The 24,207-nt window shown below is 61.6% G+C and overlaps 2 protein-coding genes across 11 annotated transcripts in view; both read right to left on the bottom strand.

The window, feature by feature from the left end:
• Positions 1-53: 53 nt before the first annotated feature.
• CACFD1 (calcium channel flower domain containing 1) lies at positions 54-10,431 on the bottom strand. Its single transcript, XM_047830990.1, has 5 exons — positions 10,246-10,431; positions 7,289-7,361; positions 5,765-5,890; positions 2,813-2,920; positions 54-2,305 (listed from the first exon to the last, which is right to left on the bottom strand). Exons 1-5 carry the CDS (start codon positions 10,364-10,366, stop codon positions 2,215-2,217), a joined length of 519 nt encoding a protein of 172 aa, XP_047686946.1. The 5' UTR covers positions 10,367-10,431; the 3' UTR covers positions 54-2,214.
• Positions 10,432-10,829: 398 nt separating this feature from the next.
• ADAMTS13 (ADAM metallopeptidase with thrombospondin type 1 motif 13) overlaps positions 10,830-24,207 on the bottom strand; it is a 32,156-nt gene continuing 18,778 nt past the window's right edge. For 8 of the 10 annotated variants that reach the window (XM_047829714.1, XM_047829716.1, XM_047829713.1 and 5 more), the window contains 13 exons: positions 23,384-23,519; positions 23,158-23,287; positions 21,366-21,549; positions 20,634-20,754; positions 19,075-19,204; positions 18,786-18,965; positions 17,927-18,109; positions 15,211-15,415; positions 14,280-14,571; positions 13,609-13,755; positions 13,095-13,271; positions 11,916-12,091; positions 10,830-11,316 (listed from right to left, as the gene is read on the bottom strand). In XM_047829714.1, the coding sequence (XP_047685670.1) occupies positions 11,131-11,316; positions 11,916-12,091; positions 13,095-13,271; positions 13,609-13,755; positions 14,280-14,571; positions 15,211-15,415; positions 17,927-18,109; positions 18,786-18,965; positions 19,075-19,204; positions 20,634-20,754; positions 21,366-21,549; positions 23,158-23,287; positions 23,384-23,519 (2,247 nt within the window). In that variant the 3' untranslated portion in view covers positions 10,830-11,130. Of the gene's footprint in view, positions 11,317-11,915; positions 12,092-13,094; positions 13,272-13,608; positions 13,756-14,279; positions 14,572-15,210; positions 15,416-17,926; positions 18,110-18,785; positions 18,966-19,074; positions 19,205-20,633; positions 20,755-21,365; positions 21,550-23,157; positions 23,288-23,383; positions 23,520-24,207 lie in introns of those variants that run through there. The other 2 variants (XM_047829717.1, XR_007146263.1) reach the window with 2 other exon arrangements.

The raw sequence follows: 24,207 nt of genomic DNA, 5'->3' as shown, positions 1-24,207 counted from the left end.
CGTACTTATGGTATCAGAGGGAGAAAGGAGGAGGCAGAGTGCACGAGCGAGCATTCAGACCACAGCCAGGCTTTATTGCTCAGACAAGTTAAACATGGAGCGTGAACGAGGACCCCAAGAAGGCAGGGTCCAGACCCACTGAGGCAGGAGTGGGCCCTGGCAGCCCAGCCCCTTCTGCCACCCAGACAGACAGACGTTCCCTGCGGGCGGCAGCCCACACGGGCGGGGGACAGGATCCCCGGCTGCGGGACTGCTCGGCTGCACTCACTGGGAACCTCGGGCACGTAGCATGTCCATTCTTGCCTGTGACTGAGGGGTCAGAGGGCCCTCCCACCTCTGCACCTGCCTCCAGGGCCCACCCCCATCCCCCCCCAGCAGACCTGCTGACAGAACGGAGGTGCAACCTTCCGGGACACACAACCAGCCCTTCCCCTCCTGCAGCAGGGAGACCCCCGCCAGCGAGGCCCCTGCAGCAGGGGCAGGAGGGCTGGGCAGAAGTGACCCCCACGTCCCACTTCCCAGATAAGAATGAGCCAAGAGGGGCGGGCAGGGCCCTTGCCCCTCCTGGGAGGTAGACGGTCTTGTCCACGGCACACACAGCAGACACACACACACGCACACACACACTCCCGCCCGCCTGGAGAGGCCTGGAGCCCACAGCCCTTTGAACCCTGCGCTGGCTTGAGAAAGGTGGTCCCAGAGGACCCCTAAAGGCACGTGTCCCACCCGCCGGCCACGCCGCATGGCCCGCGCCCCCCTGGGGCTCGGCCTGGTCGGGCTCGCTGGAAGGCTGCTGGGGGCTGCCACAGACCAGGATCCCTGTGCGCGTCCCCCGGGACAGTGAGTGCTGCTCCTGCGAGGAACGCTAACGAGCCCCAGGGAGGAGGGTTCCCTCTGGGAAGCAAGGATCTGGACACAGCTCTAGGGGTGGTTTCAACAAAGGGGGGCTGGGCCCGAGCTCAGGGTTCTGAGCAGGGCCCAGCCGGGGGCCCTGGGAGAAGGACGAGTGAGAGCTGGGCCCCAGACCGAGCCTTTTCCACACCAGCCCATTTCTCCCAGCACCGCCCAGGCTCAGCCAGGCCCCACCAGACATGCCTGGCAGCTGGGCGCCGGTCGGGCTGGCGGGGCAGGCAGCGGGCCGAGGGAGAAACACACAGGGGACACCAGGAACAGTGGATGGAGGGAGGCCGGGGTGACAGTGCGCATCCCCGCCAGGGCGGCTTCCGCAGGCCCCCCACACGGGCCAGGCACCCGGTGCGCACAGCTCGTGGTGGTGGAGGCGGCTCTGGCCTCTGCCCAGCTCCCCAGAGACCAGAGTAGGGGGCAGGCCAGCAGGAATACGGAGGTGGGCGGAGCTCGGCCCCGCTGCCTGGGCTCCGGCCACGGCCGACACGGCAGGGGCACACAGACAGGTGGACGAGCAGCCCCACGGGGCAGGGGAGAGCCTGCCCTCCGAGCTTCCTTGGCACCGGGCCCTTGGGGGCCGTGGGGGAGGACCCATGACAAGCGTCCCGGAGTGGCCTGTCCGAGGTTCCCGGGAACTGGGGAAGGGGCGCTCCCTAGCCAGCCAGCCAGCCGCTGCTCTGGGCACTCGAGGAGCATCCCGGGACTGCTGTGGGCTCCCACGGAGAGCAGAGCGGCGAGGAGGGGCCTGGGCAGCGGGATGAGGCCGGGGGCAGCAGCACGCTGCCCTGCCCCGAGGGAGAGCCACAGGAGGCTCACCCCACCCCTGCCCAGGTTGCCGTGCCTCCCAGCTCACGCCGGGACCGGCATCCCCCAGGAAGCTCCTCCTGGCCCTGCGGCCCTGCGAGCGGTGTGAGTCCGGACACCCACCCGGCAGCCTGCTTCCAGCCGAGCCGGGCCAGCTGCGAGGGGCGGGGCCAGGCGGGCCGCCCGTGCGCAGCCACTGCGGGCTCCGCTCTGCCTCCAGTCCTGCGGCCTGGGTCACCCCGAGGCCCACGCTGCCTGCCTGCTGCCACCGCCAGTCTCCTTGCTGCTGGCCAAGGCCCGGGGCAGGAGACACAGATCTGGAGAGAGGGAAGACAGAGGAGGATTCCAGGTGTAGGGACAGGTGTAAGGGGGCTGACAGGAGCTAGGCAAAGGCTCCTCTTCCAGGCTGTTCTCCAGGGTCAACGCTCCAGGCCTCATCCCTGCAGGCCGTGCTCACACAGAGTCCCAGGGGCGAGCAGGAAGGAGCGGGTCACCTGACCTGCCTCACAGCTCTCCCTCCAGGGTGTCCGTGAGCTTCTCCTCATCAGCCTGCTGCTTCTGCTGCTGGATCCTGGCATAGGAGATCGCGTCGCCCCTGGGGAGACAGCGAGTCAGTGTCACAGGACGCCCAGTCCTCCCACCCACCAGCAGATTCCTGGCCTGTGACCGAGGCTTCAGCTGCAGGGACAGCAGGTGTCCCCAGAGACGCTGCTGCTAGGATGGCCGCCTCTAAGAGAGGCACAGGCTGCCCGGGATCTTGGATTCAGAGTTGCAGCCCGGGCTCTGAAGCAGAGGGCGGCAACTGACTGGGACGCCAGGCGTGGGCGCTGGACGGGAAGAGGCTCTGCCGAGCCACAGACCTGCCATCCCCACTGTCGGCTGTGGCGGGGCACAGCCAGGCCACCAGGAAGTCCACGAACCCTCCTGCTCTCATTCCCGTGAGCGGCAAACACCCTGGGGACACTGATGAGAGTCACTGACAACTGCCGTGCCCGTTCCCACAAACGGACACCAGGGGCCCCTCCTGGACCCTCTGCACTGAGAAGACTACAGGAGGTAGGATGTGAAGATCCCTCCCAGGGGCTGGGAGAGGCAAACGCACTTTTTGCCCAGAGCCGAGAGTCCGTACAGCACCCCAGTGGCGAAGGCGATGGCGTTCCCCAGCAGCGTGGTCAGGGTCAGGCTGATGACGATGGGGACGACGGCCATCCTAGGAGAGAAGCCCGGGTCAAGGCGGTACCCCTGCCCTGCGGCTGCCATATGACTTCCAGGCTCCCCAGACCAACCCAGGCCCCCCCTCCCAGAGAGCCAGGTGCAGGAAGGGTCCCCAGAAATCAGTCCAGACACAGGGTCACGGCCAGGCTTCCAAAAGTCCTTAGACACCCGTGCACTTGTCTGCAAAGTTCCGTGTGCTTTCTGAGGCGAGGACCCAAGCCTTCATCAGACCTCTGGAAGGGTCTGTGGTACACAGAGTAAAACAGCGCTGGGGTCATCCACCCACCCCTTCGGGGAACAGGCCGACCCGAAAATCTCCTGTCAGTTCCTCCCTAGCGGCTTTGTGACAGGCCAAGTTCCTGAACTCCTCCCGTGTGAACTCCACACACAGTGCCTGGCACAGCATCAGCACCAGGTAAAGGTCAGCTCTTCGTGGTGCAGTGAAACCAGCCTTATCTCAACAAGAGAGATCCCAGAGCGTGAACCGCACAAGGCAAGGGGTTTCCTTCTGGTCCCCGCCACGGCTGGGCGCCCCCTGGCGGCAGGTGTCCCCTCTGGCTCGAGTGTCCATGGGGCTGACTCTCGATTCCGGCTGGGATTTCCAGACCCGTGGCAGTGGGTTAACTAGGCCAGGGAGATACCGCAGCTGGAGGACCAGCGCTCTGTCCCGTGGCCTCCCTGGGCGAGGCCGTCGGGCCCAGCAGCCGCACCTGCCCACGCACACCCCGCACGCTAAGGCGAACGCTGGGCCGCCAGATGGGCCGCCGCAAGTCCGCCTGCCTCTCTGCTCAGGCGGGACATGCGATCGTGAGGTTTTGCTGTGCTTATAAAATCTTTCAGTGGTAAAAGAATAATGGGAACTAGAAAGAAAAAAAAAGCCAAGGGGGAAACCTTCTATCAGAACAAAATTAAAGGGAAACCGGCTGGAAAGACGTCTGAGAGAAGTAGAACAGGGTTAAGAAATCTTCACTATAGGAAACACAGAACTTGCTAAGTGAAACATTGAGACGCCAGTAGGTAAGAAGTAAACTAGAACATTTTCGGGAGGGAAAATGCAATGAGTAAAAACGTTCAGAAAAACAGCTCAATTGTTGTCAGACACGAGACGGGCAGCACCAGCGGGGTGGAGAGGAGGCAGAAACCCTGCTCGCCTCTTGGGAAAGCAAGTCAGTCGCCTACTGAAATCCTTCCAATGACTAACCTACAGCCTAACAATTCCATGCCCAAGGAGAGATCTATCCTAGGGAAAGCACCGCAGGAAAAGTTTTGCTCATCGCTGTTTACTGTGGTTTGATTTAATCTGTACCACTGTTTACAGAGGAAGAAAGCATGACACAGGCAGTGGAATAAATATTCCTGTCAGTAAAAGTAATCTTATGAAGTCTTTACCGGTGATCCTGAAAATGTTTACGCCACGGTATTACGTGAAAACGAGCAGGACACAAATTTACTTATAACGGTCATACTGTGTAAGAAACAAGTTTAAAAAACCTGCAGGGGTGCCTGGGTGGCTCAGTCAGTTGAGCCTCTGACTCTCGATTTCAGTCCAGGTCATGATCTCACGGTGTGTGGCATCGAGCCCCACACTGGCCTCTGCACTGACAGTGTAGAACCTGCTTGGGATTCTCTCTCTCTCCCTCTCTCTCTCTCATTCTCTCTCTCAAAATAAATAACTTAAAAAAAACTATTAAAAAAAAGTTTTTTAATGGACAGAAACATACCAAAATGTTCCAAGCAGTAAAGCTTTAATATTTTCCAAGTTATTTTTAGTAAACGTATATTACTGTTAGTATTTTTAAAATACAGATCAAAGCAAGGGGCATGATGGCAGATAGTATTTTGTGAACCTCTATTTCTCTGTGGTTTAGACCCAGTAGGAAGCGGCTCTAGAATGCAACGCACATCTCCTGCTGTCAAAGCAACTGGCCTCCACGAAGGGAAAAAACCCTGGAATAAAGATCTCCACATTTATTTTTATTTTTTTTTTTAAGTTTACTTATTTTGAGAGGAGGGGAGGGGCAGAGACAGAGACAGAGAGAGAGAGCGAGAGAGAGAGAACCCCAAGCAGGCTCTGAGCTGTCAGCACAGAACCCGATGTGGGGCTTGAACTCACAAAACCATGAGATCATGACCTGAGTGAAAATCAAGAGTAGGACGCTCAACTGACTGAGCCCCCCAGGTGACCCAAGATCACCGCATTTATTGCTAAAGATAACCTAAATCGTGGTAACCATTGCCATTGCTGTCAGAAGCCACGAAGGGCCTCCTGTGCACCAGCACTGTTCTAGAAGCTTCCATGTATGGGACACACCCTGAAATTCGTTCAACCTCATGACTCAGGTGGACAATGCCCCACAGCGAAATCTGTGGCTAGAACCAGGAAAATCGAGGGAAGCCTACTGGCAGGTAATATTTTCTGTTCTGCGACCTGCCTTCGTGCCGGGGCGTCGGGACGGACCCCTCGGGCAAGGCTGCACAGAAGCACATCGCTGGGCCTACCAGGGTCGATTTAACAACTCTCAAACCCCGGGCCAGAGGTCCAGGCCCCGCTCACTTTTCTCTAGCCCATAGAGGCTGCAGGGCACGCATTCTCCCTGCGGAAGTGCGGGCGGCCACGGCTGTGGGCTCACCCCCCAGAGGCAAGACCACACATGCCACACCCACCGTCGGAGGAGGACTCTGCACGAAGCCATCGCAGACCCGCCCTCCCCGAGAGGTCCCCCCAGCCCAGCCCGCTGGCCATCGCCTGCCCTTCAGGTCCCTGACTCTGGGAGCCCGGGTCGGGGGACCCGGAGGGTTAAGTCCCCGCACCGTCCAGCCCCACCCGGGGGCCCCGCACCCGCAGTAGAAGACGGCCTTCTGCCAGGAGCGAAGCCGGTCCACCTTCTCCGCCACCGTGTTGGCAAACTCGATGAACTGGCAGCAGAAGGGCGCCTCGCAGAGCAGCAGGATGAAGGCGTTCATGCTGGAGGGCGGGGAGAGAGGCTGGTGGGCTGACAGGGTCGGGGAGGGGCGCCCCAATGCCCACCAGAGTGCCGCTCCCCCTCCCCCACCTCCCCCTCAGCGCCTCTGCGGAGCCGCTCCCCACCCGAGGACCAGAGCCTTCCCTTCACCCCTCCTGTCTCGGAAGGTGCCCCTCAGCTCTGCCGTGAGCACGCGGAGGGGTTCCTCGACACAGGGCGCTTTGCAGAGAGCCGGCCGCCCCTCGGCCACCCCGTTACCGCCACTGTCACCGACATCGTCGTCTGTGCGGGGAAAGCTGTCCCCGGCAGCGGCTCACCCATCAGGACGGCACAACAGTCACTGGGGGCTGACCCCTGGGAAGCCCACACGGGGAGGAGGGCACCTAGCAGGCCCCGTACCCTGCCCCTCCTTCCTGTGTTCCGGCTGGGGCCAGTGAAGCCACGGAGACAGACCGAGGGGGTCTGCTCCAGTCTTTGTTCTCCATGGCTGGGTCACGGTCACAGACGCCGGGCCCTCAAAGAATGCCACAGCAAGCCTGCGTCCACCCCAAGCCTCGGAGGAAAGTGCCCTCATTACCTACCAGGGACAGAACCCAAGCTGAGGTGCCCCGGGAGCCCACATGAGCCCAGAGCAGGGACTCTGCACAACTCACACGCCCCCTGCTACAGGCCAGTCCTCCCAACCCACCCCCCCCACATCCAGGCCGGCCGGTCTCCTGACTGCCTCTGGCCAGCACAGGCCTCCGGGCCCCGCTCCCACAGGCCTCACCACTGGCCTGAGTTCCCTGAGGGCAGGGTCCCACCCTGTCCGCCTCTGTGTCCCTCCCAGGCCAAGCCCCACGTGGGCACCGACGATGCTTGGTGCACAGCCACTTCTCACGCGCAGGTGGCTCAGGCACGGCCAGAGTTTCACCGGCTGATTCTCACCCCACCCCCTCCGCCTTCCCTTCCAAAGGGATCGGGCTACCCAGGCAGGAGGGGGGCAGGGAACTCACCTGGGGCCTTCTAGCCCCTGGTCCCACACCAGCTCTAACCTGCCCCGTCTGGCTTGCCCACCTCCGACCTGGAGCCCCCAGCACCTGACTCCAATCCCACCAGACACCAAGCCTCCACCAAGCCTCCTCCAGCAGCCCTGACGGCCCCCGAGCTCCCACAGGCCAGGCCCCTGGTAGCAGACACAGTGCCTGCAGAGTCTCGCTCCGTGGACACTCGGGAGGCATTTGTGACCCCGGCCCTAAACCCAATGGAGGCCTGGGTGAGTGTCCCCCCTGGCCCGGCCCTAATGAGAATCAGGACAAGTGAACACAGCAGGGTGGAAAGGAGGTGAAGACCCCCGCAAGGCGACCAGAAATCCACGTGCCCCCAGCCCCATGGGGCAGGACAGTCACGGGGCTACTCACATCATCCACACGCCGGCCGCGATGTTCAGAGGGTGGATGGTGACGCAGTTGAAGAGGCCCGAGATGGCGCAGGCTTGAAAGCAGACAGGAGCCGGAATTAGCAGGCAGGAAGGGACAGAGCCTGCCAGGGAAGACCCCTGGCAGACCCCTTCCGACACCCAGCACTGCACTCTGCCATCTGAGACAAGCGAGGTCCCTGTAAGTGCCCCACGTTGTGGGTGAGGACCCAGACTGGGAGAGGCGAGGCGGCTTGGCCCAGACCCTGCGGCAAGGGTGCGGCCGGCTGCAAGGGCATCTCACCCTGTCTCCAGTCCAGGGCCTGGAGGGCCGGCCTCCGCACCCCAGCTGTACCAATACCCGCCGCAAGGCATCGAGCGTGAAAAGAGAAGAGGACTCAGGCCTCAGGTTCAGGCAGGTGTCACCATTCACAGGGCCGGCCACACAAGAAGCCTCTGGCGCCAAAAATGAGGCTTGGATTTTGCTGGGGCGAGGCCTGCTGCCCCGCTGGGAACAAAGATTGGGACCAGGTAGACCTGGGTCACAATCCCAGCTGTGACTTGCACACCAGCTGAAGAACCTCGGGGACGTCCTCGTCACTTTTTGAGGCCTGTTTTGTCCCCTGAGTGCGGGCAAGTGCCACAGCCCGGCCCAGCCACCCCTGAAACACCAGGCCCTGAAAGTGGCTTCTCCGGGGTCCCAAGTGTGGAGCCTCGCCCAGTGCTCCCAACCGCACCCCGAGGGGTGGGTGTGCCACGCTCCCCTTGCTTCTCCCTGCAGCCAGCAGCCCAGCTTCACCAAGAACTGGTGGTTCCCAGGCACAGGCTCCCAGCTGGAAGCAAAGCCCTGCCCAGGGCCATAGCTGGGGTGGGACTGGAAGCTGGGCCCCGAGGCAGCAATCAGCAGCCAGTTCATTAAACTTGCAGCAGCTCGCCTGGCACCTGATCCCTGCCTGGGCCTGGAATTCTGCCGTTCTCCCAGGTAACCCTATACGGGCTGCAGGGGGAGGATGAAACCAGACGAAGTGACCCCAGACTGCAGGGGGCCTGCCCTCGCGTGGTCCCAAGGTCTCCTAGAGGGACACAGGTACTTTCTGCGTGCTAGCGGCACTCAGCCCGGACACGTCCCATCAGCCTCCAGGCAGCAAGGGTCCCCGGAGGCACAGAACACAGACCTGAGTGCCCACAAGACAATGCCCCTGCTGAGTCAGTACTTCTCCTCCAGCTCTGACCCTGCCCCCACTGTCCCACCAACAGCCCACCTTAGGGGAGGACTAGGTTTCAACCCAGAAAGAAGGCTGCAGCAAGGAGTCCTTTAACAATCCAGCCCGGAGGGGGTCTCACCCCTTGGAGATCCGGACGTTCTGCCTAAAGTGACCAGCTGGAAGCACAGCCCTTATCTGAATTCCTGTTTCATCACTCAAACTTTTTTAAGATTTTAAGTAACCTCTACACCCAACGTGGAGCTTGGACTCACAGCTCCAAGACCAAGAGTCGCACGCTCTACTGACTCAGCCAGCGGGGCGCCCCGCATCGCATCCCTAAAACTCTCGCCTTGCACCCCACCCTGCGATCTCCTATTTGGTATTTGCGTTAACAATCACCTCCCCCAAATACTCAGGTGAAACCGACACAAGTTTCTCCTGATGCTTCTGGAGTAGCCCCAACACCATGAACTCCTGGGGCGGCCCAGGTACCTCACTTAAAGAAGCACAGAACGGGATGGGAGACCAGGCTTAACCCGGGAGCCAGCAGGGCTGCTGAATCCAAGGCAGAGGGAGGGTGAGGGCCCAGAGGCCACAGGCAGAACCTTTCCTTTCTCCACCACTGGCCCCCTCACTCCCCACAGGACCCCCACTCTCGTCTGCAAGGAAAACAACTAGCCACACTTGAGAGGATCCTATCTAAAGCCTGATCCCGAGCCGCCAGTCTCGCCTACAAAGTCAAAAAGATGCTTGCTCTGACAGCAGTGACAGGCACTCAGGGGCCTTTTTGGGATCCGCAGAAGGGCCTGTCCCATGATCACCTCTGGATAAGGGTGTGCCCTTCTGCACAGCACACGCCTAACCCTGCACCCCTGAACTTCCTTCCAGCACCCAGCCACCTGGGACGACTGTGGGACAGGCAGGGGACCCTGAGCGGTGTTCCCTCCGGCCGACTTGATCAGGATCTGTCCTGCTCCAGCCCTCTGTGCCAAGCGGGCACCGTTCAAACCCACTCCAGTGATTCCCAAAGGTGAGGGCCGCAGGACAGGACAGCAGACCTTTCGAACAGACCAGACACGTATTTGCCACATGAGCTTCACTTTACTCCTGCAGCAGGTCTGCCTTCCTAGCGGTGTTCTTTGGGCGGGGTGGGGAGGGGGGGGGTGGGGGGGGTGAGATATGAGGAGGGGAGAGGAGCGGTGGCCGACGCAGAGTCGACAGCAGAGGGAATGCACTGGCCTCGGAGTGGACAGTGAGGACCCAGATGCTCACTGCCCGGCCCTCCCTCGAGGACTACTTGTGCCCGGGCACCACCCGCCCATGTTTAAACAGCCTTGGCCCAAAGGTTAAGGGAGCCTCCGCCCGCGCCAACAGGTGAGGCTGCCTCCGGGCCGGGCAGTGCTGCGCTCTCCCGGCAACTTATGGGAGGTCTCGGAAAGCCCCTGGGGCAGAGGTCGCACGCACCGTCCCGGCGCTCAGATGCGGCGCGGGGGGCAGTAACTCGGCCACGGTAGTTCACGTTCCCTCCTGGAATGTCCCCAGCGCCACCAGCCCAGCCGCGGGCCCCGCGGGAGCCCGGGCCGCGGGGCCGGGACCATAGCAACCGCCAGGGCGTCCGCTCCGCGCGCGCCCACCCACCGCAGACCGCCCCCCGCCCCACCAGCCCCTCCCCGCGGGGGCGCGCCGGAGGGGCGGGGCCGAACACGCATGCGCGGTGGGCGGCGAGGCCGACCCCTCCCCCGGGCCGGGTACTCACAGACGGCCCCCAGCACCCCCGACAGGCGACACAGCCAGCGGTACCACCACGTCATGCCCTCCTCCTGCGCGGGCGGCGCGGAGCTGACGGACGCTGTCGACGCCCCGCCCGAGCCGCTCATGGTGCCGCTGTCTGGCGCAGCCCGCCACCCTCACAAAGGGCTCTGGAGCCGGCCGCGTTGGCCCGGCGCGCTGCCTTGTGGGAGAGGCGGCCGCTCATTAGCATAAGGGGCGGGGCTCGCTAGGCGGTGGCGGGTGCGCCCGAGGGTCTCGCGCTGATCAGCATAGGGGGCGGGGCCTGGCGGCACCCGCCCTCCCGGGTGGTCAGGTCCTCCCAGCCGGACCAGCACAGGGGCGGGGCCTCGCAGAGAATTAACGAGTGTGCCAGCGTGGGGGCTCATTCTCGACCCCACGCTCCCTCGTCCCTCCTCCTTGGGTAGAGAAAAAGAAGACCACCATGGGTGGCGTGGGGCTTGTTCAGCTCAGTACTGGGTCTAGAGCCCTGCCGCAGCCAGGGAATTCCGGCAATGCCCTGGGGTGGGTTTTCAAGGCAGATTGGACAGGTTATGTGAAGAAAAACGCTACTCAGACTGCACATTCCGTTTATTGGTACAGAGGGACTGATGACTGCCTTTCCAGACAGAGTCCAGACCCTGCCTCCCGCCGCCTAGCCTTTTGCATGCTGGAGGAGGCCCTAAAGGAGATACTTCAGATTGGACGGAATTCAAATTGGAAAGCACTCAGAGACCAGAGTCAACCCTCTGGGGCTTGCCAGGCACCTAACAGGTGCTCATAAATGTCAAGTTCGTTTCTTTCCTTTCCAGAACCTGGAGGAGACATCCTACTGTGCACGCAGGGCACTGGAGGTTTGTGCTTGGAGAGGAAGCTAGGGTACGGCCCAGCCAGGTTCCTGCACTCGAGATCCGAGGGTCCAGTACAGGCCCCACAGGCTAGCGCCCGCCTCCATGAAACCCTGGCTAAACTCCATCTCAGCCTGGCTTCCCTCGGACTCCCAGTAGAGTGCCTGCTGCCCACGGAATGTCATCGTCTTCAGGCTGTGGATGTCCCGGATCTGAAGGGAAAGGGGCAGCCCCAGAGGGCCAGCCAAAAACGGTAGCTAGCATTTATGGTGCCTTTAATATACAAGGGATCATACACTCAGGGCCACACACAACAGCCCTGTCAGGAAGCCACTACTATTCTACCCAGAAAACAGGTTCAGAGAAGTTGTATTGCTTCCCCAAGGACACACAGCCAGGGTGTGAGAGATGGGTTCTGAGCCCAGGTCTGTCTAATTCCAGAAGCCAGGTTGCCTCCAGCAGGGGAGCTGACACTTTGCAGAGGGCAGTTCTCCCAGAACACACAGACCTCATGGGAGGAGGGTTTGATCCACTCTTCTGGAAAAGTTATATCAGGACCTAAAATTATGCTTGAGTTCTGGGTTAACTGTCTACATCAGAAAAGGTCTTGTCTATTTCACTCCTGTGGGGAGCTCAGTAAGCATCTGTTGGTGAGTAAGTGGAGGAAACTCTTCTCTCTCATTCTTTCACAAATGATTTTGAGGTTTGGGGGCAAAGTGGGTACAGCACCCCCAGTTCTCATCCCCAGGGACAGCTGTCTAGACTCATAGCAAAAGTCAACCCATTCTTGTCCCCATCCTGGTAGCCTTACCAAGATGTGGCTGGCATCAGTGCCTGTGCCCACGCTGGTGACCAGGGCATGGATGGCAATGCGGGCCCGTGGAGCCACATTGATGAAGATGCGGCAGCCCCCCAGGTTCCTCCCACGTGGACTCATCGAGGGGCTCACGATTTTACCCCAGGGTCCAAAGAGCTGCATATCACACTCTGCAGAGGAGAGCAGGTGGATGGGCTGGGTGTGGGCCACCTCGGGACCTAGCAGCCCTGGGAAAGACCACTAATGCCAGAGGCCAGGGCGGCTCACAGCCAGGGGGCAGTGAAGGGGGGCAATATGGCATTGTGGTCAAGATCGGGTCTCCGCCACAGAAGCCCTCGCCGAACCCCACCTGTACCACTTTCTGCTGTGAGACCCTAGGCGAAGGCATTAAATGCTCTGAGCTTCACTTCCCTCCTCTGTAAAGTGAAGGTAACTGTCACAAAGGCCATTGACATTAGGAGCCCACGGGAGCCCCGCCTGCCTGCGCCTCCTGCCTGTGCCCCTGGTGAGGCAAGAGCCCATGTGCGGGAGGGAGGCCAGAAGAGAGGAGCCTGAGAAGGGGTGGCCCGCCCTTGAGCACTCAATGCCTGTGCTCAGGCACCAAAAAGCTACTCGCTGAGGGGTGGGGTGGGGGGGCAGGCAAATCTCTGTAGAAGTGAAGCCTGGGGGGCCCAGAAACCTCTGGAGCTGGCTAGGGAAGCCACCTTCAGCCAGCTTGGGCTGTTGGGAGAGGGAAAGTCCCCTGAGACCTCCAAGAGGGCTACTGGAAGACACCAGTGGGGCCATGGGATGCCATCCTCTACCTGAGAGGGGTGTGTGTGTGTGTGTGTGTGCGCGCGCGCGTGCGCGCGCGCTCGCTCACACGTGCAAGCATGCACTCACACACCAGCTCTGTGGGGGCTGAGCAGAGAGGACACTGCACCGGAACAGGGCTGGGGGAAAGCTGCTCACAGAGGACCTTGAAGGGTCTTGAGGGACATGAGTGCCAGCGCAGCCACCCATGTGGCTGCAGGGGCCTAGCGAGGGAGGGACGCAGCACACACACCAGGACCTCGTCCTGGCACAGGGAGCTGGTGGTGTCCTCCTCCATGACAGTCAGCCGCCCGGTAGGCGGCACCCGCAGGGACGTGGGGGAGGCTCTGCTCTCCCCCCCCCGGCCCCCGCCCCCCATACCTCTATGGGAGGCCCCCGGGGCAGGCTGGCTCCGGTACCGCAGCACAACTCCGCCTTCCGGCCGCTCACGGCGCTGCCTCACCAGGAGCGTGTTGGCTTTGGAGCTGAAAATCATGTCCGACAGTTTCCCGCACATCTTCCTCCACGTGAGCCTGCTCCAAAGCAGCAACATGTCCCCTAGGAAGTGACGGAGTGGTGAGGGTCCTGCACCCCCTGCTCTGGGCGGGCAGCACGACGGCCCTGGGGTAGACTGAGCTGTGGTCGGGTCCCAACCGTCCCACTTCCTGCCTTTGTGGCTCTAAGTCATCAGACACAGCCTCAGTTTCCTCATCTGCAGAACGGGGACAATCGCACGACAGGCTCGAGATGGCCATGATGATTATTGGCGGGGGGGGGGGGGCCGGTGGAGAATGCACTTGGTGCATCCTGCTGGGAACGGGGCAGGCTGGAGTCCTGCTCACCAGTGCCCGAGGCCCCACACCAAGACCGGTGGTGCGTGTGGCCCCAGACGTACCAGTGCTGCAGTTGAGGGAACTCTCGAGGACTTGAACGGTCACCACCTCACCCAGGGGCCGCCCGATGGCCACTACACAGTCAGCCTGCCCTGGGCCTCGCATGTCAATGGTTCCTGTCGGCTCAAGGTGCTGCCGGCCACAGGCGCCTGGAAAGGAGGCAGGAGCACAGGAGAACGGAGCTTCAGGGCGGGGCGTTCCCCGAAGGGAGGCTCGGGGTTTTCCACGCTGGGTAGGACACTGAGAGGTAGGGTGGCTGACAGCTTCCTAGGCCCAGCTGGAAAAGCATTCTTAGGTCAGGGGAGGGGCTGCATGGGTGCAGGCAGGGCACAGAGCCGCTTCCAGACGCTCCAGTGAGAGGGAGGCAGTGTGGACAGCAGCACGTGGCCTTGCGTCCCACAGACCTGGGTCGGATCCTATGAAACCTCAGGCTGAGGGTAAGGAAAGCGAGCTTGCACTCGGCCAGCAGAAGCAAAGTGGAAAGAGAGGGCCAGCCTGGAGCCCCACCTCCCAAGGCCACGCCTTCAGCCCCCGCCGCACCCAAGGGCTGCTTCGCAGGATGACCCCAGGAGGTCCCCACAAGGAGGCTGTCCCAGCTCTCCCAGCTGGGGACGGCTTTGCCCACCCTTCCCGCAGCCAGCCAGTGCCCAGACAGAAAGTTGAAGGACATAACTGGACTCAGCCGGGCTTTCCTGGGGCCCAGGCAGAAGCCCCTGAAGCCGGGGAGCTGGGGAGAGGAGGTGGGCCTGGGGCCGGGGCCGCTCCGGAGGAGCACCAGCAGTGGCTTCCTCGGGGGGTGCCGGGCTGGGGGTCCCCTGCCCAGCGCAGGGCCCAGCCCAGCAGCCCCGCACCGTGGCTGGCTTGGGCAAGTGCTGGCAGAAGTGGGCTGGCACCGGTGCCCGGGACCCGGGTCCAAGGCAGGCATCGTGCCGGTGCTGGATGCCGTCTCCACAGGAGACAGAGCACTGCCGGGAGACAAGAGAGGGAGTTGAGGCTGACCTCGCCAGAGGGTGTCGAGGACGGCAGTGACCGCTGGCCAGGCATGATCTGATCTCATCTGTGCACAGCCCGGGGGGCGGGCACACGTCTCCATTCCACAGGTGAGGAGACTGAGGCTCGGAGGGGTTACCTTGCCGGGTCACGGCACCAGCACCCCCCCCTGCCCTCCTGCCCTGCACTGCCCTCGTCTGAGCTCTCATTTCCACCAGGACCCGACGCCCAGAGTCCTTGTGCCCAACGCCGGCGGTGGCTGTCTGCTTTGCCTCCTCTCCCCCTCCCGACCATGAGCGAGATCTTCCCGCAGGAGACCTAACCACATCTACCTTTGTCTTTCCACTACCTTGCGAGGTGACGGCACCAGAAAGGCAAGAGCGGAGACCTGAGTCACCTTCCCCTTCGTGGCCTGGTGTCTCCAGACCTCGGTCGAGACCCGTCCCGTCCCTCGGGTCTCCAGGCCTCGTCGTGTCTTCTGTCTCTAGGTGCCCTGACTACTTCCTCCCGCCCCAGTCTCCCCCTTCCTTTCAGGGGGTCACGATGAATCCAAGCCCCCAGGTCCCTGCGTATGAGGACCCTCGGCCGACGCACGCCCCAGCTGCCGTGCTCACCTGTGTCCAGGTGCTGACACGCCACCGGTAGGCGCAGTCGGCGGTGATGCAGGGGATGCTGGCCTGCGGCCGTACCGAAGCTACACAGGCCGCCCCGTCCACCTCGACGTCCTGGCCTTGGTCAAACTGCACACAGGTCACGGAGCGCGTGGCGGTGCCAAGGCCACAGCTGGCTGAGCATGGGCCAAGGGACACGATCTTCCACCTGCGAGGACAGAAGACCCCAGGGTGCAGCCCCGAGCCCAGGAAGGGTGGGCCCTTCCCGTCCAGGGCTCACGGATCCTCAGTTACGCAAGTGACAGGGACGGGGGAAGAGACGCCCTTGGATAAGGGAGAACACATCCCAATGTCGGTCGGTCCTGCCCGTGTCAACTTGTGATTAGCCTCAGCACCGCCTCGGCACCACTGACATCTGGGGCCGACGGTTCCGTCGGATGCGGTGCAGGAGGTTCACTCCACCCACTCGCCAGATGCCAGTGGCAACCCCCTTCCCTAGTCACGGCACTTAACGTGTGTCTGCACATCTGATTCGAGGGGGCATGGGCACCCCCATGTTCATAGCAGCGCTATCGACAATAGCCAAAGGATGGAAAGAGCCCGAATGTCCACCGACGGGTGAATGGATAAAGATGTGATTTATATACACTTGCCGATGAAAAAGAATGGAATCTTGCCATTTGCAACAACGTGGATGGAACCGGAGGGTATTATGCCAAGTGAAATAAGTCAGAGAAAGACAAATATCGTAGGGCTTCGCTCATCTGTGGAATTTGAGAAACTTAACAGAGGAACATAGGGGAAGGGAAGCAAAAGTAAGATAAAAACAGAGAAGGAGGCAAACCACAAGAGACTCTTAAATACAGAGAACAAACTGAGGGTGGATGGGGATGGGAGATGCGGGGGGTGGGGAAAATGGGTGATGGGCATTGAGGAGGGCATTTGCTGGGATGAGCACTGGGTGTTATATGTAAGAAGTGAATCAAGGAAAAGAAAAGAAAAGAAAAGAAAAGAAAAGAAAAGAGAAGAAAAGAAAAGAAAAGAGAACCAAGGCTGGGCTCCTGGATGGCTCAGCTGGTTAAGCGTCTGACTCTTGCTTTCCGCTCAGGTCGTGTTTTCACGGCTCATGAGTTCGAGCCCCTTAGCATTCTCTCTCTCCCTCTCTCTCTCTCCCTCCCCTGCTGTGCTCTGTCAAAATAAATAAAGAAAAACTTAAAAGAAAAAATGTCTCTAGACAATGCCACATTGGGAGGCGAAATCACCCCCGGTTGAGAAACCGCTACGCTCAGTGAAGGAACAGACAGAGAAATCAACAGCGAAATAACAGGGCGTAGCACATGCTATGAAGAAGAGTGCAGAGCCGAGAGTCACGGGGTGGGCTGAGTGTGCCATTCTGGAGTGGCGCTCAGGGAGGACTCCCCACCTCTCTGCTGTGGTGCTTTGAGCAGAGCCTGGACGAAGACCAGAGAAGACCCATTCTGGCAGCGGGAAGGTATCCACAGAAGCCCTGAGGCAGGTGCCATCAGGGGAGTAGCCAGAGCTCAGGGGTGTGTGCGACTGCCATATAAATCCCAGATAAATTCCCATATGAATGACTGGGCTGCACGGCCAAGGGACTTCAGCACAAGCCAAGAGACACCGGTGTGGGTGGTAAGTGGACCATAAAGCCACAGTATTTAAAACACTCTGACACGGGGACGGGTGGGGGAATTACAAACAACGGAAGCCAATAGAAAGCCCTGACACAGATCCCAATGTACACAAGGATCTAGGACATGATAAAGGATCTGTCGGGGGAAATTCAGTGACTGACGTGGAGAAATAAAGCGTGCTCCCGACTTTGCGACAGGCCCCAAATAGATGACAGGTGAGCTAAGCGTTTTAATTGGAACGAATTCTTATCCGTAACGGTGTATTTCTTTGAAGCCAAGGAGACCGACAGGAAGGAAACATGGCAATACGGCGCGCCAAGGAGACCGACAGGAAGGAAACATGGCAATACGGCGCGTCTATTAAGGCTGGTGGGGGGACACAGGTGTCTGTTCCCTTGTTTGGGTACAGAAAAGCAGTTCAGTGGTAAAAACGCAAAGCTCCCGGGGCGGCTGGGTGGCTCAGTCGGCGAAGCGTCCGATTTCGGCTCAGTCATGATCTCGTGGTTTGTGGGTTCGAGCCCCGCGTCGGGCTCTGTGCTGGAAGCTTGGAGCCTGCTTTGGATTCTGTGTCTCCCTTGCTCTCTGCCCCTCCCCTGCTCACACTCTGTCTCTCTCTCACTCCGTCTCTCTCTCAAAAACAAATAAACGTTAAAAAAAAAAAAACAAAAAACAAAAACGCAGAGCTACAAAGAAGCAGCCGTGGAAGCAGGGCCGACCAACAAGGTGACTGTCTGCTCCTCCCTGTTGGGCTCCCACCCCACCCCTGGACCTCGTTGGCTGCAGCTACTCTGTCCTGTGCCCAGCAGGGACCAGCCGCGGACTCCGCGTCAATGCTGCCCCCTCCTGGTGAAGCCCCCCAGCCCTCCCCACACCCGCGCACCCCACGGGCACGCCACCTGCGTTTTGTTGGAACGTCACCTCGGACACCTAGTGCAGCCTGCCAGGTGGTCCTGCTTCCCGAGCACCGTCTCCCGCCAGAGCCACCCTTTAAGCCCCACCGCGGCCGGCCGGGCGTCCACACGCTCCAGGACCTCGGGCTGCTTGCTGGACACCTGGGGGCTGCTGACCTGGGTGGGCAGGGCTCCGGGCCGCACGGCTCCTGCTGCTCCGGGCGAGGCAGCCCCAGGCACTGGGTATCCGGCAGGATCTCCTCGCCCTCGTCCCTCCCGTGGGCCCGTGCGCAATACAGGATCCTCCGTGCGACCCCTCCTCCACAGCTCACGCTGCAGGCTGCCAGCTTGTACTGCCACCTGGGCCAAACCGGAGTCAGGCGGCGCCCAGAGAAGCAGGTCCCATTTCCCCAGACCGGGAAGGGCCTGGCAAGGGCCTTTCTCCAAGGGTCACCTTCACATCTCCACCGAGAGGCCGGGCCCAGTGGACAGAAAACACGCGGGAGAGCCCATTCTGCAGAACGCAAAGCTAAAGGCAAACCGACGTCTTCGAAGGGAAGTTGGGGGAGAGGCAGGGGACCCAAGGGAGCCTGCAAGGATATCTGTCTCTAGTAGGAACCCCAGCCCCCCACCGCGCCCGGCCGGCACTCCTAATCTTCCTTCCCGCCACGTTTGCCACATCCCCCCATCCGACTCTGTCTCCCATCTCCCCCCACCGCTGGCGCCCACTCCGGGAGGGCAGGGATGCCTGTCTGTCCGGCTCCCTGCTGGGTCCCTGCTGCCAGAACAGCACCTGGGCGTGGCAGGTGCCCAGGAAAGGGCAAGCGATAAACGAACCATCAGCCACATGGGCCCACGGCATCCCAGACCCCATGAGACAACACTCACACGCTCTAAACGTCCCTCCCCCCCACCCCCCCCCGACAGCCTTCCCGGACACCAGTGTCACCTGCTCCCGCAGGCGAGGACACGGAGGGTCAGGGGCTTCCTGGAAGGCGACGCCTAGGACCACCCGTCTCCTTGGGAAGGGGCTCACCTGGCAGGGCAGGGCTCCGGACTGCAGTCCCGGATGGGGCGGGGCCTGGGCAGCGGCCAGCACTTGGAGTGAGGCAGGGGGATGGGGCGGCCGCGGTCCAGCCTCACGCAGCGGACAGCCAGTGGCACCCGCCCCCCTCCGCAGGTCACTGGGCAGGGCGCCAAGGCTCGGGTCTCCCACCTGCAGTAACAGGCCAGCGTTCCCTAGGAGGCTACACGCCAGGGTAAGACTCCTTCCTCCCCGGGGGACACAGGCTGCCGCCCCCAGCACGGTCTCCACCCCCACTCACCAAGCCGGGCACGGGGCAGCCTGGCAGACCTCCCGCCGGCTCCCAGGCTTGCTTCCCAGGTCACATAGCTCTTCCTGGACAGGGGTCCCCAGGACAGAGTCCACGCACACGAAATGCAGCTCCTTCAGGCCTGCAGGGAGGGAGCAGAGGCCCCGAGCCCCAAGAGGAGGATTCAGCCAGAACTACAGGTGCCCAGCTCTCTGGAGACTCTAGCAGATAAGGCCTACGTGGGCTCCAGCCCTGCCTCTGCCACTTACCAGCTGGCCAAGTCACGTGTTCAAGTGACTTAACCTCTCTCGGGTTGTTCATCTGCCTAACGTGCAGGGATATTTATAAAGACTTAAACATTTTTGTTAATGTTTCTTTTTGAAGGAGAGAGAGAGAGAGAGAGATGACAGAGTGCAAGCAGGGGAGGGGCAGAGAGAGAGGGAGACACAGAATCCGAAGCAGGCTCCAGGCTCCGAGCTGTCAGAGCTCGACGCGGGGCTCGAACTCACGAACTGGGAGATCATGCCCTGAGCCCAAGTAGGACGCTTAACTGACTGTGCCAGCCAGGCGCCTCTAAAGATTTTTTTTTTTAATTTTTTTTTTTAACGTTTATTTTTGAGACAGAGAGAGACAGAGCACGAACGGGGGAGGGTCACAGAGAGAGGGAGACACAGAATCGGAAACAGGCTCCAGGCTCCGAGCCGTCAGCACAGAGCCCGACGCAGGGCTCGAACTCCCGGACCGCGAGATCGTGACCCGAGCCGAAGTCGGACGCTTCACCGACCGAGCCACCCAGGCGCCCCAAGATTTTTAAAGCACAGATACAAAGTGCCTGGCACATAGTAGGTCCAGAATAGCTGTATGAGAATCTCTTAATGTGTTTCTGATGACGATGTTATCAGGGCTGGTTTCCTTGAATCTCCCCTTTAGGAGCGTCCTCGAAAGAAATCTCTGGTCTTGGTTGTACACATGCTCAAGTTTCACGAAGCAAGTGGTTAGCGTTTCGGTTTAAGAACGCGGCATATCTTGGAATTTTGTTCTGGTTTGGCTGCCAGGAAGCTCAGAGCTAAGTTTGGGTCCCTCCTCTTACTGCTTTTCCACACCTTAAGAAATACATTTGGGTGCCAGTATTGCTGGGTTTTATCATCTTTTCCCATCTTTCAGCCAATCAATGAACACATTTACATGACTGTCTGCACTTTGCCCCGGTCCCCTTGTGTATTATGTTACGTTCTCGTGTAGTCTGGATTCTCTGTAAGCCTACCCAAATGCTTCTAGAACTAGGTAAAATGCGGGGCGCCTGGGGGGCTCGGTCGGTGAAGCGTCCGACTCTGGCTCAGGTCATGATCTCACAGCTCATGAGTTTGAGCCCCATGTCGGGCTCTGTGCTGACAGCTCGGAGCCTGGAGCCCGCTTCACATTCTGTGTCTCTTTCTCCATCTGCCCCTCTGCCGTTCACGCGCTCTCTCTCTCTCTCTCTCTCTCAAAAATAAATAAACATTAAAAAAAAAAAAAGAACTAGACAAAATGTAGACAGGTAAGAGTTAGCTAACGAGCCCTGGGGGCCTTACCTCGACTGCAGGAGACAGAGCACGGCCCCGCCAGGGGAGTCCACACGTGTGCGGCACGGGCCCCCAGCCTGGCAGGGGCCGGTGGGGATGTGGCCTCCTCCTCTAGAGACCGGGGGTCTGTCTGCAGGGAACAGGGAACGAGCTGCTGGGTCTGGGTTTCACCCTCTCGATCCCTGGGCACCTGGCTTCCAGCCGTGCCAATCTCTTCAGGAGCGAGCAGAAGCGGTCGGCAGCACCCCCAAAGGCTGCCCCTCCCTGCCGCCCCTTTCTGGGGAGATGTACTTCTGGCTGCCAGAGGAAGCCCTCAGCCCACACCCACCTTGGCCTCTGTATCACTGTAGGGCAGGGCTGAGGCTGGGGCTCGGGAGCCAGATTTGCAGGTGCCCTTGACCCCGCAGCCCCCACCAGTCTGGAGGGGACAGGCTTGGCTTGTCTGAAAGCAACGCCCGTCAGCCAGGGCCCCGGGACGCAGGCAGGCAGGAGTGTCTGTGCTGCAGGGAACTGGCAGCATTCTAACAGGGTCTGGGCTTCAGCCTGGCTTGCCGGCTGCAGCGGGGCTTTCCGGTAGGTCCCGAGCCTTTCCCCTAGGTTTTCCCTCTGACCGGGGCGGGAGGATCCTGCGCACAGCAGGACTGCGGAGGGACAACCTCTGCGCTCTGGCCAGGAGGCGGATGGTAACCAGCGCTCCCCGTTCTCTGGCCAGAGAAGCACCCAATAGCCCAGGGCACTCACGTGGCCCTGTGCCGGAGGACATGCCGTGGCCACACACGGCTCGAGGGCAGGCAGCTTCTCGTCTGTGGAGCAGGGCCCGGCTGTGGCCAGCGCGTCCGGGCCACCTGCCCCGTGCACACACGTCCCGTTGTGCGAAGCCAGGTGGACCTCACAGGCTGATGAGCATGCGTCCGACTCCTGGCGCCTGAGGAGGATGTGGGACTCACATCAGGCCGTCTCTGCCGTTGGGCCACAGGTACAGCCCAGCCCCTGGGGCAGGAGGCAGCGAGCCTGCGCCCCAGGATCCGAGAGCTCAGAGAGGCACCCCACCACGGAGCAAAACCCGGAGGCCTCTCCCTGCTGCGCGGGACGAGCGGCTGCCGGCATCCACGGCGACACGGCCCTCGCCCTCCTGCCTTCCAGAGAGGACAGCGGGCCTCTGTCCACGTAATAATATCACTGCCATGACAGAATCGGGTCACCCAGATCGGGGATGGCCACTGCGTCTGGTGTGCGTGCGAACCCTGACAGGTGGCGTCGGGCCCGCGGCGCCGTGTTGAGGATTCGGAGGCAGGCGCGGGCCTCGGTGGGACAGAGGGGTGATTCCTACAACTGCCACGGATGAGAGAGGGAAAAAGGAGCCCAAGCCACGCGTGGGCCACCAGTGACCTAGGCCAACCCCCTCGCTGCCGGACAAGCAACAAAACCGGGGCCCAGAGAGGGAAGGGACTTGCCCTGGTCACCCAGCCAGTATATGGCACATCAGAATAAGCCAGCTTGGACGCTGAAGGGATGGGGGGGAAGGGGTGCCGTGTGCAGACAATGATACCAGTGACAGAGTGACCCTTATTGCTTTCCATCTGTGGCTTCATCACTTGGTCCTCACAGCCCCTCCATGAGCAGGGACCCGGGGGTTCAGAGAGGGAAATGGCCAGCCCAGGGTCTCTTGGATGGCAATTCTGAAGCTGGCCACTCCGGGCCGCCCCCGCCTCTCACTCAGGAGGGTGGGGCCCAGCCAGAGTCCTGGGGAAGACGGGGCACTCTGGAAGGGTAGGGCTTGGTGCAGGGACAAGCCCTGCCAGGCAGACGGTACCCCCGCCTCCCCCGCCTCCCCACGCTCACCTGCCAGGGCCAGGCTGGGGGGTTGCGGGTTTCTAGCACTGCCGGCTGCAGGGCCAGGGCTCAGCACCAGGCAGGGGGCAGCGTCCTCGGGAGGCTGCCCTGGGCCTCCACGAAACGCACCGCCCTCTCCCATGCGCCCAAGTCTCCAGTGGCCCAGCTGAGGCGGGGAGGAACAGAGCCGCTGGGGCTCTGGCTCCCGGAGGACCGGCCCAGGAGAGGCGGTGGGAGACAAGGCGGACCTGTCCAGCCACCTGAGCCTCGGGACAGCTGTACCAAAGTGCTAGCGGGTGTGCACCAGCCCGGCACCCAACAGGGACAGCCTGGTCCCTCACGTTACGCTCCTGCCAACAGTGCATGCCAGCTGCTTTCCACCGTCATCTCTCTGAACCTCACCTCCTCCCTCCCAGGGAGGCGACCACCTCCACCCTGTGCCGAGCTCAGAGCGGGTGCACGCTGCCCTTAGACGAGGTGCAGCGGGAATGGGTCACACTAGGCTGACCCTGGCACCCGCCTTGGCCCAAATTTCGGTGTCCTCGCCTGCAGGACGGGGGCACTGACACACCCACCTCCCAGGGCAGTGTCCGGGACGGCACGAGAACACGCCTGGAAGCGGCCTCACCGAGCCCAAGCTACGTGGACCCCGCAGCCAGCAAGAGCCCAGGGACCACTGCCGGGCGCAGACAGCACTCACTCTGGGGGGCAGGGCCCGGGGGCACAGGACTCTGGCCACGCTGCCGGCCGCTGGCTCCCTTCGCACCGGGCAGCCTCCACCCACTCGTTCCTGGCCTGGTCCAGACAGCTGTAGGTCACCCAGCGCAGCCCTGGGGTCGGGGTGGCGGGGGCGGGAAGGGGGAGGCTGAGCCACCTCACCACAGGGGGCGGAGGGTGCTCCAGGCCAGCCCCACCCTGGGCCTCACCTGCCCCACAGCTCACGGAGCAGGGCCCCCGCACGGCGGCCCATGCCCAGGCCTGTGGCTGCTTCAGCTGGAAGTAGGTGAAGGTGATGTCTGGGCGCGCAAGGTCACCATACTCCTCCCCGTAGCGCCTGTAAACCTGCGTGAGACAGACAGGGGCCGGGCTGGCCCCCCCTGCAAGGTTCTAACACCCGTCCCCACGATGCCTCATTTGGCCACTTAGCACCGGCACCGTGTTGTTAAAACCTGCCTGGTGGGTCCTGCTTCAGCGGCTCTCTCTCGAGCGGCCCAGGAATCTGTATTTTTACCCACAGAGTAAAGGGTGCAGACACAGCTGCCAGGCGGCCACATCCGGAGCAGTGTTCCCGGGGGAGGGGGGGGGGATTGGAGCTGGGGGCCGAACCGGGCTGTACGAGGAGGCAGGGAAGGAGTGAACGGCTTACCAGGAGGCTCCCTCCAGCCTGGCTTGCACTCTGGGGGAGCCCCCGACTGTCTCCCCCGGCGGTGGGAGCAGAGGTGGGGCTGCCAGACCAAAGCCAAGGGCCACCAAGCCTCGGACCCCTCCCTGAGGGTTCTCAGGGCTATTTCAACACATGCTAACTTGCATCCACCCCTCCAGGTGCCTTCCTCGGCAAAGCACACGTGGGGACACGTGCAGAGGAGCTCACGCGTGGAGGATGAGCCCGAAGCCCGTGCTCCCGTGTGCCTCTGTCCCCAGCAGAAAGACCCCACATCCACTCGGTGCCAGAGACTGCTGCCCATGCTGCCGGGCGCGTGTGTCCCCTAACCCCGGGAGGCGGGACGGCAGCCTCCTGCCCATTCTACAG

The sequence above is a fragment of the Prionailurus viverrinus genome, chromosome D4 (assembly GCF_022837055.1).
Source record: "Prionailurus viverrinus isolate Anna chromosome D4, UM_Priviv_1.0, whole genome shotgun sequence".
In the NCBI taxonomy this organism is placed as follows: domain Eukaryota; kingdom Metazoa; phylum Chordata; class Mammalia; order Carnivora; family Felidae; genus Prionailurus; species Prionailurus viverrinus.
The sequence above is the reverse complement of the archived record's forward strand: the minus strand, read 5'-3'. Positions and strand labels throughout refer to the sequence as shown.

Excerpts from the sequence above, each read along its gene's own strand:
- CACFD1 (XM_047830990.1), bottom strand. The coding sequence starts at position 10,366 with ATGAGCGGCTCGGGCGGGGCGTCGACAGCGTCCGTCAGCTCCGCGCCG. Across the intron at positions 5,891-7,288 it reads GCGGCCGGCGTGTGGATGAT|CATGAACGCCTTCATCCTGC; the intron begins GTGAGTAGCCCC and ends CCCGCCCTCCAG. Across the intron at positions 2,921-5,764 it reads AAGGCCGTCTTCTACTGCGG|GATGGCCGTCGTCCCCATCG; the intron begins GTGCGGGGCCCC and ends CTTCTCTCCTAG.